Here is a 20,005-nt window from a genome sequence, read left to right on the forward strand (position 1 = left end):
TTTTGAAAAGTTTAGTAAGACCTCTTTACTGGTCATTTGGCAGCGTAAAAAAAAACCTGTTTTTTGATTCAGGAACTGTTAATGAACATATATTATTACACTAGCCATGTCTTTACTGTACAGTTTTACTATAGAAGGCATCTACCCAAACACAATGTAGGCCCTGATTAATACAGATGTAAAAAGAATTTTTGGCATCCTGTGGACCAAAGTATTACTACTTACCTGCTGCCTAAAATCCTCTGCTCCTCACATGATGATATGTAATATAGCCTGGGTTTGGAAATCTGGTAACTAAAGTTGTTATAGCAGTACATTTATTATGTCAGTTAAGGTTCTGTATGAGATTTGCAGAGGTCTCCCAAGAGGAAAAGCAAATAGCTTTTGCTTTTAGACTGTGGCATCTACATGGCATGCATTGCTTCTTCCTGCTTCTGTAAGCTTAAATAATATTTTAATTATGTTTTCATTTTCAGCTCTTCCTACAATTTCCTAACATTTACTGCTTAAAAATATCTAAGTAAAAAATGTACCTAAATCAAATTTTAATTTCCATAAATGTCTAGAGCAATGGCTACAAATTAACATGAAATTTGAATTGGTGTTCTTTGGTGATATCTTCAGAGAAATGGTGACCATATCTTAATACTAGGAATTATGAAGAGCTGCCAATACATTTTCTAGTGAGAACATTACTTTCCAGTGTTCATCGTTATAGGAAGGTTGATAGTTCAAACAATTTATTGCTGCTTTATAGTATACATAATTAAATGAAGAAACATGTTAAACTCAAGGGAATTTTTAATAGGTTACTTGCAATTGTTATTGCAGGCAACAACTTGTACATGATTTTATTTCCAAATCCACAAAAAACAAATTTTATACAAATCAGCACTGTAAAAATGTCAATTACAGCCCCAGAGGCTTTGCTGGCAGAATAATTGTCTAAATTCTAGGATATGGGAAACAAGTTCTTTTCTGGATTCATCTTTTTTTTTTTTTTTCTTTTTTTTTTTAAAAAAAAAAAAAAAAAATTTACAAGTGAAATGTTACTACAAAACTTTTTATAAGGAATTTTTGCAAAACATTTACATTTTACCATCAACTATTTCTGTTTTAAAATCATTATGTAGATTTAATACCCTATGCTGCACATCAATTTATGTGGGATGACAACTTAGTGACATGCATAAAAAAACACCACAAGGCATTAAAATGAAGACTTAAATACAAATATTGTTGCAATAAAACAGTTATAAAATTGAAAAATAGGACCTAAACATCATGCTTATCTAAGTTTGACAAATTAACTTTTTCTCCTAGATTACACACTTTTATTACTGCTCTCATGAGAGTGTGATAAATAATGACTTAACATCAAGTTCTAATGTAATCAGCAACACATACACAAACCTAACCAAAGAAAGTATACTGTAAGAAAAAACTATTCTAACACTGGAGTTCTACCATGATAAATACATAGCTTTGCACTGATAATTACAATAAAGAAAAGTTTTATAACAGTGGCAAAGGGAATGAACAGTGAAATGTCATTAAACAAGACTCTACTGCACATCTGTGCCCTATTACTTATAACAGCTATATCCCACTGAGTCAAATAAAGGACATTGAAATTTACGATTCTTATAAGACAGAAGAGTGGATTCAGAATGGTTTGCAGAACAGACTGTCAAAATATTTCTAATTTCAGTGGTGAAATGTGCACCTGCTAACACAAATTAATATACTTTATATGCTATAAAGCTATCCAGATTCAGTTTGTTAAATTTATAATAGGCCTCATTGTTGATTAAAAAATAACTTCCATTTCTGAGGCGCATACATAGGTATGCATTAAAAATGGTTCATAGAATAATGGTGCAGAGAGCTCACACTCAGTATTAACAACAACAAAAAGTGTCACTCTGAGGAAACATGATTCAAACATTAGGAAAGTTTCTTTGCATAAAAAAATTTATAGCACTGATTGTGTAGCATAATGATAGATAAAATATATATTTGATGTTTCAGCTCCTATATAATAAAATTAAAATTAACACTACCAAATGCTTCTCTGTACCAAACAAAACAACAAACTGATTCTGATGTTTTAAAGCCAGATACATCAGTTGTTAAGAGTACATTAAATAAAATATACAAAACAATTTACAAAATCCAACTAAAATTTAAAGACTTTGTTACAAGTCTACAAAAGCTTTAAGAAACTTGAAATTTATAACCACAGTGTAAAAATTTTTTTTCCTTTAATCTCAAAGCTTTTTTATACAAACTGAAAGCACAAAAGACCTTCAGTTTTATATAACGCTACAAAGGGCTGGCCTAAAGTGTACATAGTGTAAACAGTGATCATTACAGTATTTCTCCTTCATCAAAAATACAAGAAACATCACAATTTCAGAAGAGAATTCGCATGAGTAGTACTTTTCCTGAAATAATAGAGAATGTACAAGAAAATAACATACACCTATACTCAAACAGTCCCCAAACTAATGGTGTTAATTAACCAAGTAGTTAAAAACTTCAGTTTTCAAATGGTGAATTCCAACTGCATTATAATTCACTGTAAATATATTTTTAAATATGAAATATCTTACTAATATTTAAGCTACTGGCATACTTCAGATTTTTTTATAGGAAACTTTTGGCCATCTTTCCTATTAAGATGCTTGTACAAATAATGAAATACATTTATTTCTTTAATCACTTATAACTGACTGATATTTTTAAAAAATACTTTTTGTTTCATAGCATCACATCTGTTATACATTTGTTAGGATGTCTTCTTAAGGAAAATTCAGTTTCTGGTATAACACAAAGACATTACTGTGTTATAAATCCTTAATCAGCCTCTAAAACAGTGCTAGAAATAAAATGGGATTGGCTAATTTTTAGCAAAGAGGAAAACAGAAATTATAATGTAGTTAAAAGATAATTTTCTGCTGGCCTTAAAAAAAGTGTGATAATTCTTTCTTTGGCTACCAAGTCAAAGCATAAAGAATTTTGCACATTGTCAACATAACTCATATTTACAGACTATGAAACTACAGGGTGATTTAAACTCTATGCAAATATTTCCAATATAAACATTTAAAATGAACTTTGTGGTTCAACCTAGTGTTAGGAATATAATCAATCCTAACTTCAAAACCATACCTGTTAAGTTGCCTCATTTTATTTTTCTGAAGCTATTGTGAGTTTTGTTTTAACCATTTTCCCCCCAGTATTTTCCTACGGTTTCAATCTAAAATTTAACCTAAGGTTTAGCTCTAAGTTCCTTCTGCGTCTCCAAATGGAGAAAGTAATTGGATCTCACTGATTGTCTGCATACCCACTACTACAATGTAGTGGTAATAAAGATCTGAGATGCCTCTCAGATTCTGTTTTTGGAACTTACCTAATTTAACTGTTGAAGAATTTCTAATATTTAGAAAAGACGGCCAAAACTATTTTCAATTGATTTTCCAAAAATCAAGCTAAGGAAATAAAGCATTATCTCTATCATCAGTTAACTATCTGTTTTCTGTGATAATGGGGGAAAAATCCACATAAATATTACTGACTGAATTTATAACAAAGTACTTTCAAAGAAAACAAGTCCAATTAAGGTCCAGTCTGCAAACTACTGAGGTCTGTCTTTTTAAACATGTTAACACATGATGTTAAGAGAGGGGAAGATTCAGTTTAAAGATTATGTGATATATCTCCAAATAACTACAACGTACATAATATGGAGGAAATACTTTTCTATCCGTTTCCAGTATATCAGTTTGCTTTTGTATTTTTAAAAATTCAACACTTCATGTGCTGACCCAAAATCTTGGAATACTTAAAGAAGCCAAGAATGAAAACATGATTTCCTACTCTGTAATCCACTTGACCAGCCCATTTCCAGATTTTCAAAGGTGTGTAAACTTAAGTGCAGCACTAGAGGTCTCTATTATAAATAACTTCAGAATTCTTCCATATTGGTTGAAACATTGGGAGTTGCTGGGTTTGAATCTTGAGAAATGGCTGCAACTGTGACAATTCTTGGGGAGCCAAGCACCTCTGTAACAGATGAGTCCAGTTCTCCGGAGGTAACAATGGCAAGAGCTGTCCCACCACCTTTTTTATTCTGGTGCGTTTTGACATGTTTGGAGAGATGATCACTCCGCATAAATCTTTTAGAACATTCTGGACATTCAAATCTCTTTTCACCTAAACAGAAAAATAGTAAATAAACAGCAATTCACTTTATCTAAATGAAATTATCATTTAAAATAATTTCTCTTCTTTTTCAACAGTTGCAAAATACTTTGTTTCTATTTCAAAATGCCAACAAACACACAGTGCAGTATAGGAGAAACACCACGTGACTGGGAATAAAAGAACTGTGTTAAAGTCCTGATTCTGCTAAAAACTGAAAATAAAACTGTTTCCTCAGCTTCCCTATCTACAAAATAAGAAGGTTCCTGACACATGATCTCAAAAGTCTCCTCCAGTTATAACTCTGCATAATATCAAAGCTCATATCCACTCTTCCGTAAAAACTGTTGTCAAAATTTTGGACATAATGACTAGAGGCAGGAAATACCTTGAAACTACTTCAAATAAAATCAGTTAATAATTTTACAGTGTATTGAGTTTCTTTACAAGGTAAAAAATGAGAGTGGGGTAAACACTACATTTCAAATTTAATAGTTTTTAGATCTTGCAGAATTAGAATGTTAGTTTCTGGTAGACAGAGTGATCCTTAAATATTCTCTCTTTAATTTATAAGATAGTTCTATTGGAAGTAACTACTTCTTTATTTTAGAAAAAAACGATTTTGTTTTTATGTATAATAGGCAGGGGCACATAAAAATTTAGTTAATTGACATATCACATTTATAATGGATAAACTATTAGCTTTATTTCTCTCCTTACAATTATTATTTAGAGGAAAGAAGCACTATTTTCCTGATAACAGAACTTAAGAAAATTAAAAAAATTCAATTTGGCTTCTTTTACCTGGCCCTCCTTTTGATTGACTAATAGAAAAATCTATAGGTTCAAGTGTCAGATATCCCCTCTTCTTTATCTGTTTGCTTTTATTTAAAAAAGAATTGAATGTGATTCACTGAAATTTCCTCTTTTCATAGAAAAATTAAATGAATGGATAAAATCCTTAAGGTATAAATAAAGCCAGTTAAGTTTTAAGGCAAAATGACTTGCATTTTATGAATGTTAACACTGAGGCAAGGACAAAAAAAACAATTAGATGAGGGTTTATGTTTAGGATCAATCTTGAACTCCTTTATCTTTCAGGCTTCCCATTTTATTTCAAAAGAAAAATTCAAAGTGTACAAATTTAAAAGCTGGAAGAAATCTAAAGGATCTTATTTTACATTTTCATTTTATAGGTAAGTTGAGCCTCAGAAATTAATTTGCTTGGGAATCCCCCAGTTATCCAATTAATTGATAAAAGAGCAGAATTCAAGACACCTGATTTCTAATTCAGGTATTATGTATTAAATCACCTGTAGTAGAGATCTCTGTTCTTTTATAGCAATGATAACCAAGAATAATCAGAAAGATATATCACGTAGTGATGGCTTGAAGGCATGAGCTTTATTCACTAAACACTGAATCAATGGGTGACCAACTTGTACACACTGGCTGTTTAATAAACATTTGTTAGCTGTGGTATTTATTCACAAACTCAGTTATTTTTCAGTATTAGATTGGTGCAAAAGTAATTGTGGTTTTGCACTGTTGAACGTTGCCATTTGATACTAGAATACATTCTTAAATAAACGTAGTGACATTATGCATCATTTTAATGTGCATTTCTCGCTTTGTTTTCTTTTTGCTAATGTCTTATTACTTACAGTTTATATTTTAGACTAGACAAATGATGTTTGACAAAAAGCAAATTTGAACGATTTTCTTATTCTAGTTTAAATGGGTAGTAAAGCATCCGAGACAACTCATAACATTAACAACGTGTCTGGCCCAGGAACTGCTAATGAACACATAGTGCATTGGTGGTTCCAAGTTTTGTAAAGCAGAAGGGAGCCTTGAAGATGAGGGGTGCAGTGGCCACCATCGGAAATTGACAACGACCAATTAAGAGTAATCATCAAGCTCTTACAACTACATGAGAAGTTGCCAAAGGACTCAAAGTTGACGTTTGAAACAAACTGGAAAGGAAAAAGGAAAAAGCTCGATAAGTGGGTGCTTCATGAGCTAACAGGAAATGAAAAAAATTGTCACTCTGAAGTGCCTGCAATGCAGGTGACCCTGGTTTGATTCCTGGGTGAAGAAGATCCCCTGGAGAAGGGTAGGTTACCCACTCCAGTATTGTTGGGCTTCCCTGGTGGCTCAGCTGGTAAAGAATCTGCTTGCAATGGGGGAGACCTGGGTTCCATCCCTGGGTTGGGAAGATCCCCTGGAGAAGGGAACAGCTACCCACTCAAGTATTCCACCCTGGAGAATTCCATGGACTGTATAACTTTCACTTTACTTTTCTTATTTTACACAACAACAAGGAACCATTTCTTGATAGGACTGTGACATGCAACAAAAAATGGATTTTTTTTTTTGGTCTTAGTCCACTAAGCTGGACTGAGATGCTCCGAAAGTATCTCCCAAAGCCAAATCTGCACCAAAAAAAGGCCATGGTCACTGTTTTGTGGTCTGCTGTTAGTCTGACCCACTACAGCTTTCTGAATCCCGGCAAAACCATTACATCTGAGAAATATGCTCAGCAAATCTGTCAGATGCACTGAACACTGCAATGCCTGCAGCCAGAACTGGTCAACAGAATGGGCCCAATTCTTCTCCAAGACAATGCCTGACTGACTGCATGTTGCACAAACAATGCTTCAGAACTTGAGCAAACTGGGCTACAAAGTTTTGCCTTATCTGCCATTTTCACCTGAACGCTCACCAACTGATACTTCTTCAAGCATCTCAACAACTTTTTGCAGGGATAATGCCTCCACAACCAACAGGAGGCACAATACTTTTTGTCAAATCCCGAAGCATGGATTTTTATGCTACAGGAATAAACAAACTTACTTCTCATTGGCAATAATGTGTTGACTGTAATGGTTCCAATTTTGTATAAAAAAGATGTGTTTGAGCCTAGTTATAATGATTTAAAATTCATGGTCTGAAACCACAAATATGTTTGTACCTACCTAATATTTGTGTTGCTCCAACACAATATTTGGAACAACTGCAGTATGACCGGTATTGGTGATACAAAAATGAACAAGTCAGAGTCTCCGACTTTAAGAAGCATCCATTATCTTGAGAGAGTCCTTTGTTAACCACATGAAACTACTGGTACGAAAAGAGAAAGGAATTCACGTCCCCAGCTACTCAGTACCAAACTCTAAGATAAATGAGAAATGATGGGGACATGGCTTTTGTGTGGACTTTCTAGTCTACTCCCAAGTGGTGTGGCTATCCAATTAATTTCAAGCAATAAAAGTTGGCTAGAATCGCAAAATAAGTAAATTATGTTGTACAATTAAACTATCATTAGGGGAATGACATTTCAGTTCATTAACCTTTTTCCACGGAGAAGTGTGTCTTCTGTGGTGTAAGAAGACAATTTCCTAATTTCCTACCTCTTTGGCAAACATTATCATTATACTTTATAAAATATAAATTATAAGGAGGCAGAGAGTTCTTATACTAACTATATATCCTACAGTATCTTTTTTTGTATTTATATTTAGAATTATTTCAATAATTATTTTAGTAGGGTTAACACTTTTTATACTTAATGCAACTAGCTATCAAAACTGTTGATATTAGTTATTAATACTTACAGTGGGCAAAATGCCCCAACTCCCTAAAAAGATGCCTGTGTCCCTACCCCTGGAATTGTGTGTACTTTTATTTTTTTAATTGTAGGATAATTGCTTTACAGAATTTTGTTGTTTTCTGTCAAACCTCAACATGAATCAGCCATAGGTATACATATGTCCTCTCCCTCTTGAATCCCCTACAAAGATGCCTGTGTCCCAATCCCTGGAATTGTGTATACATTTTATCACATGGCAAAAGGGATGTGACTAAGTTTAAAAAGGTTAATATAGACAGACTGTTCTTAATTATCTGGGTGGGCCCAATCTAATCACATGAGTTCTTAAAAGCAGACAGCTTTCTTCAGCTGGAGTCAGAAAAATCCAGCAGGAAAAATTAGAAGTGTGAGAAGAACTTGACCTGTTGCTGCTGGTTGGGAGTGGGGGTGGTTTCCACATGGAAGGTATGAGAAGGAATGTGGGTCACCTCCAGGAGCAAACATTAGCCCCCATTGACAGACAGGAAGGAAACAAGGACCAACATCCTACAACAGCGAACACTGAATTTGATTGTCAGTGTGAATATATCTGGAAGCAGATGCTTCCCCAGAGACTTCAGGTGGGAACATGACCCAGTCAACACCCTGATTTCAACTTGTGAGATGTTAAGCAGAGGACTCAGGCTGAGCCTACTAAGACTTCGGACTTAAATAGCTATATAAAAAAGTGTGTTTTAAGCTGCTAAATTTGTGATAACTTGTCTTGGGAGCAGTAGCAAACTAATAAAGATATCATCTTGAAAAAGGTAAAGCATAATTCAAAAAGTAAATTACAGGTGATCTATAATATGGATCAAGATCTGAAAAATATCTTCAAGTTTCAAAAACATGTCAAGAAGAAATTTCAATTTTTTTTCTCTAAGAAAATCTAAAGGATGTAACCAAAACAACTTTGGTTTAATAAACTGAATATAAAAAAACTGCATATTTTATCTAGATTATTAATAAAATGCCACGCTGTATGACACGATTATTCAAATATAGTAGTATTTATATGTACTATATATATTTACACATATAAAAAGGATATAAGTAGAAGATGCAAACTTAGAAATTATGCAGATTATTTCCTAACATGATATAACAGCGTTTCTCTCAGAAAAAAATTAGCTGAGATTTTCAAATGGAATCATAGATTTGAAGGGATGAATGGAATAAAACATCTTTAAATTTTTATTTATTTGAGGTAATCAATCCATCAAGAGCCAATTATCTAGCTGTCAGAGTCCTACCTATAATTTCATTTTCATGTTACCCTTAAACCTAAGCTAATACAATGTAAAAAACACATTTTATGAATATTTTTCAAAGCCTGCCATTTGATAACATATCTGCATATTTACCAATTAAAATAATTTCCAGAGTGACCTAAGAGATTTTATTAGTTTCCAAGGGCTACTATAGAAAACAAAACAAAAACAAAAATCCACAAACTGTGTGGCTTAAAGACAACAGATATTCACTCTCTCACAGTTATGGAACTAGATGCCAAAAATCAAGATGTCAGCAGCACAATTCTCCCATCAAAGGCTCTAGAGAAGAATCCTTCCTTGCCTCTTCCTAGCTGCGGGTGACTTCTGGCAATCCTTGGCATTGGTTGGCTTGTAGGTGCAGCTCTCCAATGTTTCCCTCTGCCTTCACATGGCCTTGCCCTCTGTGTATCATCTCTTTATTATACGGATATCTGTCACTGGACTTATTTATTTTTTACTTTCCAATATTGTACTGGTTTTGCCATACATCAACATGAATCCACCATGGGTATACACGTGTTCCTCATGCTGAACCCCTCTCCCACCTTCCTCCCCATACCATCCCTCTGGGTCATCTCAGCGCACCAGCCCCAAGCATCCAGTATCACGTATTGAACCTGGACTGGTGATTCGTTTCATATATGATATTACACATGTTTCCATGCCATTCTCCCAAATCATTCCACCCTCTCCCTCTCCCACAGAGTCCAAAAGACTGTTCTATACATCTGCCGTCATTGGATTTAACGTCCACTAGATCATAAATGCTAGGCACCAGGCATAGTTACAAATTCCTCTTAACGCATCTCATCTGCAAAGAACTATCTCCCAATAAGGTCACATTCACAAATTCTATGGAGTAGGAACTGTCTCTCTTTCTGGGAGACACAATTCAACCCACTACAGGGACATTTTTAAATGTATGGCATTTGTTATAGGCAAGCAAAAAACACACCCTTTGCTCAACGGATAACTTCAATCAAACATCCATTTGCAGCATCTATACAATTTCTTGCCAGACTTTTATATATAACTCACTTTATAGAAATTATATTTTGATTTGTTCTTAAAAACCTAATTACTCAAACTTAGAAACCTGTAGTCCCTGGATCCCTCCAATGCCTATTGGGATGGTCTTATCAGTCCCTCCTGGACACCTCTTCATGAGTACACTTAATTCTCCCCTATCATTACCTGGGGATAAAAGTAAATTAAAAGAGGGAGAAATGATAATTTGAGAGAAGTTATGTGGCTTAAGTTTTCTCAAAGTAGAAGACAGATAAAGGAAAGTTAAGTGGGAGTAACAAGAAATAAGAAGACTTGAGGGTGCTAAAGTATGAGAATGAAAATATTAAGAAAACTATGTGTCACATGGCTGTTATCATTATTATTGATGCTGAATGTAATGACTTTATTTTTAAAATAAAACTGTTAAATAATGTGCTAAAAAAAAAAAAAGACTCGAGAAGGTTTAGATAATTACTAAGGCAATGTGAAAGCTGAAAAAAAGTAAGATTGATTGGCTGTTCTGAGAGACTGGTTGAGATTTGAGACCATAAAATTCGTAGACATCAATCTACATCATGAGAATTTTTTCATTTCCTCCTTCAGCAATTATCAGCTCAAACAGAGAAGCCCTTTTGGTCATTTTCTTATTAATACTTTTTAAAAAGGCAATCTTATCTACTCTAATGGTTTTAACTATCATCTATAAATTGATGGCTACATCAGGAAACAGAGTCCTAAAATAGGAATTTGATCTCCCAGATGTGCCATAGAAAGCATCATTCAAGATGTCACAAAAAAAACTCATTAACTTTCCTATCCTTATATCTCAGAAATAAAAGGGGAATTCCTCCCCAAAATATGAAAGAGACAATATTAGTAAAGACAGTGACCAAAACTTAACTCCTCTGTGAAAAGACTCAGAAAACTGGGGGAAAAATAAACAATCAAATCAACTCATTTAGACTGTAAATTAATCAAGGGTTCCTGTAACTCAGGGAGTGTTTTATAAGGAAAATGGCTAAATCTTGATAAAAACAGCAAGTTTTGTGGTGTTTTAACTTGCTAGTTCCATTTACATTTCCCAGCAGCCTGGTAGCCACCAGAGGGAGCAGAACAGAGTGAAAGCCCTTTCAAAACTTCTTTCCCCAAGAATCATCATTGCTTCTTTGGAGGACTTAAAACAATATTGCAGTGAACATTCCTTGGAAGTGCTCCAATGCAAAAAGTCTTCCTCCAGGAATAGAGAAGAGCATGTGTTTATCTAAAACAATTAAAGACAAGTATTTTAACTTCATGGATACCTGAAACAATGACTAATACTTGGGCCAAATAATAAACAGATAAACAAAAAACTTAAAAAGCTCAGAGGTATGAGATAGCCATAGGGGCTCTATAAAGTTCTGACATACTCCTTGGAATGTAGAAGCCACATACATGCTTAGGGCTGTGAACATACTCAGGAGAAGGGTTGAGATGAACCAAACTCTCACTTGTAAGGCCTACCTATCCTTTGAGGCTCCCCAAGAGAAAAGAGAACGAGCATTGTCTGGCTGAGAGCTGAGGGTGCCCCAACATGCACACAAAGCCTCTCAGAAAAGACGGAGAGATTAAATGGTCTGAAAATTCCCCAATTTTGATGAAAAACATTAATATACACATGGAAGAACCGCAACTAACTTTAAGTAAGTTAAATGAAAAGAAATTCACACTGAGACATATAATAATCAAACTGTTTGAAGTTAAAAAAAAAGAATCTAGAAAACAGCAAGAGAGAAGTGACTTATGATCTACTGCTGCTGCTGCTAAGTCACTTCAGTCGTGTCCAACTCTGTTGGACCCCATGGCCTGCAGCCTACCAGGCTCCTCCATCCATGGGATTTTCTAGGCAAGAGTACTGGAGTGGCTTGCCATTGCCTTCTCCGTATGATCTACAAAGGATCATTATAAAGAAAATCAGCTGATTTGTTTTTCATCAGAGATCATGGAGGTCTGAAAGCAATGGGATGATATATTCAATGAGGTGAAAGAAAAAACCTATAAACCAAGAATTCTATATACAGCAAAAATATCTTTCAAAACTAGGGAGAAACTAAGATGCTTCCAGACTGATAAAAAACTGAAGGAATCTGTCACACCTGTAAGAACTGTTAAAGGCGGGTGGGGGGGGGGTCCTTCAGGCTGTAATGAAAAGATACTAAATGATAACTAGAATACATATGAAAAAATAAAGAATGCCAGGTGAAGTAACTATACAGACAAATACAAAAGACAGTATAAATGCATTGTCTACTCATTTCCCCCCATCTAGTTTCAAACAAGACTGCATAATACTTATAAATCTGTGTTGAGGGGTACACCATATACAAAGATGTAATTAGTGAAAATAACAGCATAAGTGGAGGCAGAACTATGTAGGAGAAAGTTTTTGCATGTTACTGAAATAAAGTTGGTATTAATCCAAATTAGACTGTTAAAAGATGTGAACTATAATATCCAAAGCAGGAGCCACTAAGAAAACTACACATATATATTAATATATACACACTAATATATATAGTATATATACCTATACTTACATATATCAAAAAAATTACAAAGTAATTAAAATAACACATGAGCAGTGTTTAACACAAAATGTCAACAATGGAGAAACTCAGGAACAAAAAAGAAGACATGAAGACAAATAGAAAACAAATATTAAAATGGCAGAAGTCTTTATCAATAATTGCATTAAATATGAATTGAAGTCTCCAAAAGGCAGAAAATTGACAGGATGGATTTTAAAAAATGGATTTTAAAAAATCTAAGAGGAGCTATCTTTAAATTCAAAGACTTGAGGCTAAGAGGATGGAAAACAGATATACTGTGCAAACAGAGAGTTAGAATAGCTATACTAATACTAGACTGGTAAGATAAAAATTACTACTAGAGATAAGGAAGGGTACTTTATAATAATAAAAGTATCACTCCACCAAGAAGCTGTAACACTTAGAAACATGTAAGTACCTACCAAAAGAGCTCCAAACCACAAGAAGCAAAATCAACAGAAGGGAAGGGAGACAGACGTTCCACACTATACCAATCCTTTTCCTAAATTCTCCATTTCAACTGCAGTAGTCATCATTGATACCTTTCATCTCTTTTCTCACATTTAATCAGTCACCAAATACTGTTAATTTTATTACACAGACATCTCTTAAACTGGTCCCAAGTACACCTTACAAATTCTGTTTTATTAGGATCTTACCAAAAGTTCCTACTGTCTTTGCTAACTGGTCTCAAAATTATTCCCTAGAAATCTGTCCTCCATACAAATATCAAATGGTTGAAAATGAAAAAGTGACCATCTGATTATTAGCTAAAAACTTCCAATGCTTCCTCATTTCCTATAGTTGCAGGAAAAAAAAAATCAAATATATGTAACATCCTATTGATCTCTGCCTACTTTTTAAAAATCTATTGTCACAAACATCATGGTTCCCAAATACTGAACTGCTTGTATATCCTGACATCATATCTTCTTGTATAAGTTAGCTTCTAGTTCAAGATAAAAATCCTGACTCTGCTCCACCGACCAATCATGTAATTCCTGGCAACTTCTCTCTCCAATTTTGTTTTTTCATTTTTAACTGGGAAGAGCAGAAATATCTATTTTATATCACTGTTCAAAGGATGAAATGAGAAACTGTATTTTAAAAAGCATTCAGAAACCCAGCACACTGAAGGAGATCAGATACGTTAACTACTACTGACTGTTACTGCCTGTCTGAATTTATTGCTTCCATGGCTCATTCTAACTCATCACTACATAACTCAACTTGCTTCAAGGAACTAAGTTTCAAGCCTTGATAAAGAAGTCAATTAACCTCTTAAGACTTACGTTTAGTCTTTCTTTATAAAATGGTAGAATTGCACAAAATTGTTTTCAGGAGTCCCTTTGGCTCTAGACACATTGCATGAGGCATATGTGTGAAGCTGAGCAAGAAATTCCTTGGGACTGTTAAAATAAAAATTAACTAGAAAATCTCCCTCAATTTTTAGACTGTAATTTCTCAAAGATTAAGTATTGTCTCATGTTTTTGAAAATGTTTCAATTTGCATACAGTTCTACATAGTTCTATGAGTTTTGATAAACACATTAAGTCACGTAGCTATCACCAAAATTCCAATATAGAAGAACTGCTTTCACTTAAAAAAATTTCTTCTTGATGCTTTTTCACAAACTCTCCTCCATCACACATTAGGAAATACTGATCTGTTCTCCATTTGTACAGTTTTGATTTTTCTATTACATCATGTAAATGGAATCATTCAATTGGTAGCCTTTTTGAAGCTGGATGCTTTCACTCAGCATAATGCATCTAAATTTCATCCATGTGGTTTTGTGTATTAATAATTCATTCCTCTACTCTGTGGAGTAGTACTCCAACATATGGATATACCACAACATTTCATTCATTTACCAGCTGAAGGATATTAGGATTGTATACAGTTTAGGTGATTATAAATAAATGTCATGTATATTCAAAGCTAGGATGAATACTTGGGAGTGGATATGGTTTAGTGTATGTTTAACTTTTGTAAGAAAATTCCAAAATGTTTTTCAAAAGTGCTGTGTCATTTTGTATTCCCACCAGCAATGAAGTTCCAGCTCTGCAATTTTGTCAGTACTTCTAATTGTCAGGATTTTGATGTTCTTATTTTTTATTTTAGCCATTCTAATAGGTGACAGGTATCTTGTGGCAGGATTAATTTGCATTCCCCCAAATAAAAGATGATGCTGAACATCTTTTCATGTGCTTATCTGTCACATGTATATTCTCTTTAGTGAAGTGTCTAGATCCTTTGACAATTCTTAGCAAGTCTTCATCTAATAATTCTAACATGTGGATCATCTTGACATGGTGGATACATAGTATGCTGAGTAATTTTGGATTGCATCCTGGACATTTTTTATATTATGTTATGGTGATTCTGGGTTCTATTACGAATCCTCTAGAGAACAGTTCTATTTTAGCAAAACAACCCCTTTAGATTCATACTAAAAGTGACAGCTTGCCTTCTTTGATCAGTAATTTCAATATTAATTTAAAGATTTTATTATGCTCTCTGAGTATGCCTAGCACATGTCAGAAATTAGGTGGTGGTTTATTTCAGGCTTTGAGGCCTCTGCTATGGTTCTTGGGGATTGTTCTGTGCATGTGCAGTACAGAGTTGAGTCCAGAACTTACTTTATTCCGTACAGAAAATAGGGGATCACCTTTTACAGATCTCTACAAACTTATCCTCATACTCTCCAACCCCCAAGTGTCCTTTTTTTCTGGTTTCTGTGGCCAGAAAGCCAGTATCCGGGGAGGAGGGGGGTGTTCCTTCATTGTCCTGCACATAATCATGGTTGGCATTACCTTCAGAGTGAAATGACAAAGAAAAGAAAAAGTAATTCCCCTCATATTCACTGAAAAACAAGGGCCCAATATTTCCTGATTCCTCTAACAAAAGATAAAGGTATTTTCTCAATATTTTAGCTGCTTATGCAGACAATGCTGCTGCTGCTGCTAAGTCCCATCAGTCGTGTCCAGCTCTGTGCGACCCCAGAGACGGCAGCCCACCAGGCTCCCCCGTCCCTGGGATTCTCCAGGCAAGAACACTGGAGTGGGTTGCCATTTCCTCCTCCAATGCATGAAAGTGAAAAGTGAAAGTGAAGTCGCTCAGTCGTGTCCAACTTTTAGCGGCCCCATGGACTGTAGCCTAGCAGGCGCCTCCGTCCATGGGATTTTCCAGGCAAGAGTACTTCAGTGCAACCCACAAACAGGCTGGACTTGGAGTCAAGCGCCCCTTTTCTCAGTTCTCTTGCCAGATATACATGGTTTCTCCTACAGTGTTTGATGTTTATACCTGCTATTCAGGGCCCACAGGGCCAAAGCTGGTAGAACAAAAAGAAAACAAGTCCTGTGAAACTCGCTTCTATTATGCATTGTTATGTAAGTTTAACTGGATCACATTTCTGCAAATAAGAATAGAGATTATCAAGGAAGAGGATATATTCTAGAAAAGAGCCAATTCGTCTTTTGTAGAGCTCTGTAGAAGTATGGAACTAAAATAATGAGAGGGAGATATGGAGTATAAAACAGTAAACTGAAGCCTATACATGGAATATTAGCCCTACTGTTAAAAAATTGGGGCAAAATATTTGAGAATTTCTATTTAAAGAAATATGGTCCCACACTGTAATACTACATGTTGATAATTAGGTCCCTTTCAATATAACACACAGTGGCCCTACCCAATTTCCTAAAAAGAAGGCCACCAGTTAACAATGATTTCACAATCTTTCACGTAAACATATTTGTCAGTCACCTTCATCATCATCATGATGATCATCATCACCATCTATTTAAACAAAAGCCTGGGATCACTGGACAATGCACATAAGCCTACCTCAGAAAAAGCGAAATACAGACAAAAAAATATAACCCTGGAGGAAACATGAGACTTCCGGTAAGCTACTGTATTTATACAGTAAGAACAAGATGCAATAAAAAAAGAAACAAAAATCACTCTTGGAAATTAAAAAACAATTCAACAAAAATACCTGAAGCTAAAGTTAAGGAATTTCATTGAAAATATAAGAAAAGGTAAAAAGACAAGTAAAAGAAAAGGTGCAAAAAAAAAAAAAAAAAAAAATATAGGGAGTCCAACGTACATCCATTAAGAGTTCAAAATGAGCAAAAAATAAAAAAGGGTGAATGGGTGGATGTAGGGTGGTGGGGGAGGACCCAGAGTTGAAAATTCCATCCAGAACTATACCATAAATGAAAACCTATGCTTACATACATAATTATGAAATTAACAGAATACTAAAGATTAAAAGAAAGCTCAGGATGAGGGCATATCAAAAGGATAGAGGAGTCAATCTGAAACAACTTTCAATGGCCAAAAATAGAACAAAGTGAGGAAGATAATGAACACAGGAATACCTGGTTTTATCACACTTTGCTTTATTGTGCTTTGCAAATAACTTTTTAAAAAAAATTGAATGTTAGTGATAACCTGTATCCAGCAAGTCTATCAGCACCATTTTTCCAACAGTATCTGCTCACTTCATATCTTTGAGTAACATTTTGGTAACTGCAATATTTCACATTTTTGCATTACTTTATATTTGTTAGGCTGATATGTGATCACGGATCTTTGATGTCACAACTCACTGAAGGCTCAAATGACAGTTGATGTTTTTTTTTTTTCCAGCAATAAAGCATTTTAAAATTAAGGTATGTACATTGTTTTTTTAGAATGCTGCTGTTGTCAGTTGCTAAGCTGTGTCTGACTCATTTTGCAACTATAGGGACTATAGCCCACCATGCTTCTCTGTTCATAATTTCCCAGGCAAGAATACTGAAGTGGGTTGCCACTTCCTTCTCCAAGATGTAACACTTCTGTATGCTTAAATAGACTATAGTATTATGTAAACATAACTTTCACATGCACTGCGAGACCAAAAAAGTACTGTGGTTGGCTTTACTGAGATATTCATTCTTCACTGAGGTCGTCTGGAACCAAACTGGGACTATCTCTGAGATGTGCTTGTAATGATGTAATTGGATGATAACTCAAAAACCAAATATTCATGAACAAATATCATCAGTTCAGTTCAGCTGCTCATTTGTGTTCGACTCTTTGGGACCCCATGGACTGCAGTGTGCCAGGCCCCCCTGTCTATCACCAACTCCTGGAGTTTACTCAAACTCATGTCCAGAGTTGGTGATGCCATCCAACCATCTCATCCTCTGTTGTCCCCTCCTCTTCTGGCCTTCAATCTTTCTCAGCATCAGGGTCTTTTCAAGAGTCAGTTCTGCACATCAGATGGCCAAAGTGTTGGGAGTTTCAGTTTCAACATCAGTCCTTCCAATGAATATTCAGGACTGATTTCCTTTCAGATAGACTGTTTGGATCTCCTTGCAGTCCAAGGGACTCTCAAGAGTCTTCACCAACACCACAGTTCAAAAGCATCATCTTCAGCGCTCAGCTTTCTTTATAGTCCAACATCACACATGACTGCTGGAAAAAACCATAGCCTTGACGAGACGGACCTTTGTTGGCAAAGTAACGTCACTGCTTTTTAATATGCTGTCTAGGCTGGTCGTAACTTTTCTTTCAAGGAGTATGCGTCTTTTAATTTCATGGCTGCAGTCACTATCAAGAGCAATTTTGGAGCCCAAGAAAATAAGGCCTCTCATTGTTTCCCCATCTATTTGCCATGAAGTGATGGGACCAGATGCCATGATCTTAGTTTCTGAATGCTGAGCTTTAAGCCAGTTTTTTCACTCTCCTCTTTCACTTTCATCAGTTCAATCGCTCAGCCATGTCCGACTCTTTCCAACCCCATGAACTGCAGCACGCCAGGCCTCCCTGTCCATCACCAACTCCCGGAGACGACCCAAACCCATGTCCATTGAGTCGGTGATGCCATCCAACCAACTCATTCTCTGTCGTCCCCTTCTCCTCCTGCCCTCAATCTTCCCCAGCATCAGGGTCTTTTCAAATGAGTCAGCTCTTTGCATCAGGTGGCCAAAGGACTGGAGTTTCAACTTCAACATCAATCCTTCCAATGAACACACAGGACTGATTTCCTTTAGGATGGACTGGTTGGATCTCCTTGCAGTCCAAGGGACTCTCAAGAGTCTTCTCCAATACCACAGTTCAAAGGCATCCATTCTTTGACGCTCAGCTTTCTTTATAGTCCAACTCTCACATCCATACATGACTACAGGAAAAACCAAAGCTTTGATTAGACGGACATTTGTTGGCAAAGTAATGTCTCTGCTTTTTAATGTGCTGTCTAGGTTGGTCGTAACTTTCCTTCCAAGGAGTAAGCATCTTTTAATTTCATGGCTGCAGTCACCATCTGCAGTGATTTTGGAGCACCTCAAAATAAAGTCAGCCACTGTTTCCACTGTTTGCCCATCAATTTCCCATGAAGTGATGGGACCAGATGTCATGATCTTAGTTTTCTGAATGTTGAGCTTTAAGCCAACTTTTTCACTCTTCACTTTCATCAAGAGGCTCTTTAGTTCGTCTTCACTTTCTGCCATAAGGGTGGTGTCATCTGCATATCTGAGGTTATTGATATTTCTCCCGGCAATCTTGATTCCAGCTTGTGCTTCCTCCAGCCCAGCGGTTCTCATGATTGATTCTGCATAGAAGTTAAATAAGCAGGGTGACAATATACAGCCTTGACGAACTCCTTTTCCTATTTGGAACCAGTCTGTTGTTCCATGTCCAGTTCTAACTGTTGCTTCCTGACCTGCATACAGGTTTCTCAAGAGGCAGGTCAGGGGGCCTGGTATTTCCATCTCTGAGAATCTTCCATAGTTTGTGGTGACCCACACAGATAAAGCCTTTGGCATAGTCAACAAAGCAGAATAGATGTCTTTCTAGAACTCTGTTGCTTTTTTGATGATCCAGCAGATGTTGGCCATTTGATCTCTGGTTCTTCTGCCTTTTCTAAAACCAGCTTGAACATATGGAAGTTCACTGTTCACATACTGTTGAAGCCTGGATGGAGAATTTTACTTTACTAGTATGTGAAATGAGTGTAATTGTGTAGTAGTTTGAGCATTCTTTGGCATTGCCTTTCTTTGGGATTGGAATGAAAATGGACCTTTCCCAGTCCTGTGGCCACTGCTGAGTTTTCCAAATTTGCTGGCATATTGAGTGAAGCACTTTCACAGCATCATCTTTAGGATACCTGGAATTCCATCAGCTCCACTAGCTTTGTTCGCAGAGATGGTTCCTGAGGCCCATTTGACTTCACATTCTAGGATCTCTGGCTCTAGGTGAGTGAGCACACCACCGTGATCTTTTTTGTACAGTTCTTCTGTGTATT

General features: G+C 35.7%; 1 protein-coding gene across 1 annotated transcript in view; it reads right to left on the reverse strand.

Annotated features, from left to right (window-relative positions):
• Positions 1-783: 783 nt before the first annotated feature.
• The window catches only part of SP4 (Sp4 transcription factor), an 82,271-nt gene continuing 63,049 nt past the window's right edge, over positions 784-20,005 (reverse strand). The window contains exon 6 of the mRNA XM_070369753.1: positions 784-4,218. Coding sequence (XP_070225854.1) covers positions 3,971-4,218 — 248 coding nt within the window. The 3' untranslated portion in view covers positions 784-3,970. The remainder of the gene's footprint in view (positions 4,219-20,005) is intronic.

The sequence above is a fragment of the Bos mutus genome, chromosome 4, assembly GCF_027580195.1.
Source record: "Bos mutus isolate GX-2022 chromosome 4, NWIPB_WYAK_1.1, whole genome shotgun sequence".
NCBI lineage: Eukaryota > Metazoa > Chordata > Mammalia > Artiodactyla > Bovidae > Bos > Bos mutus.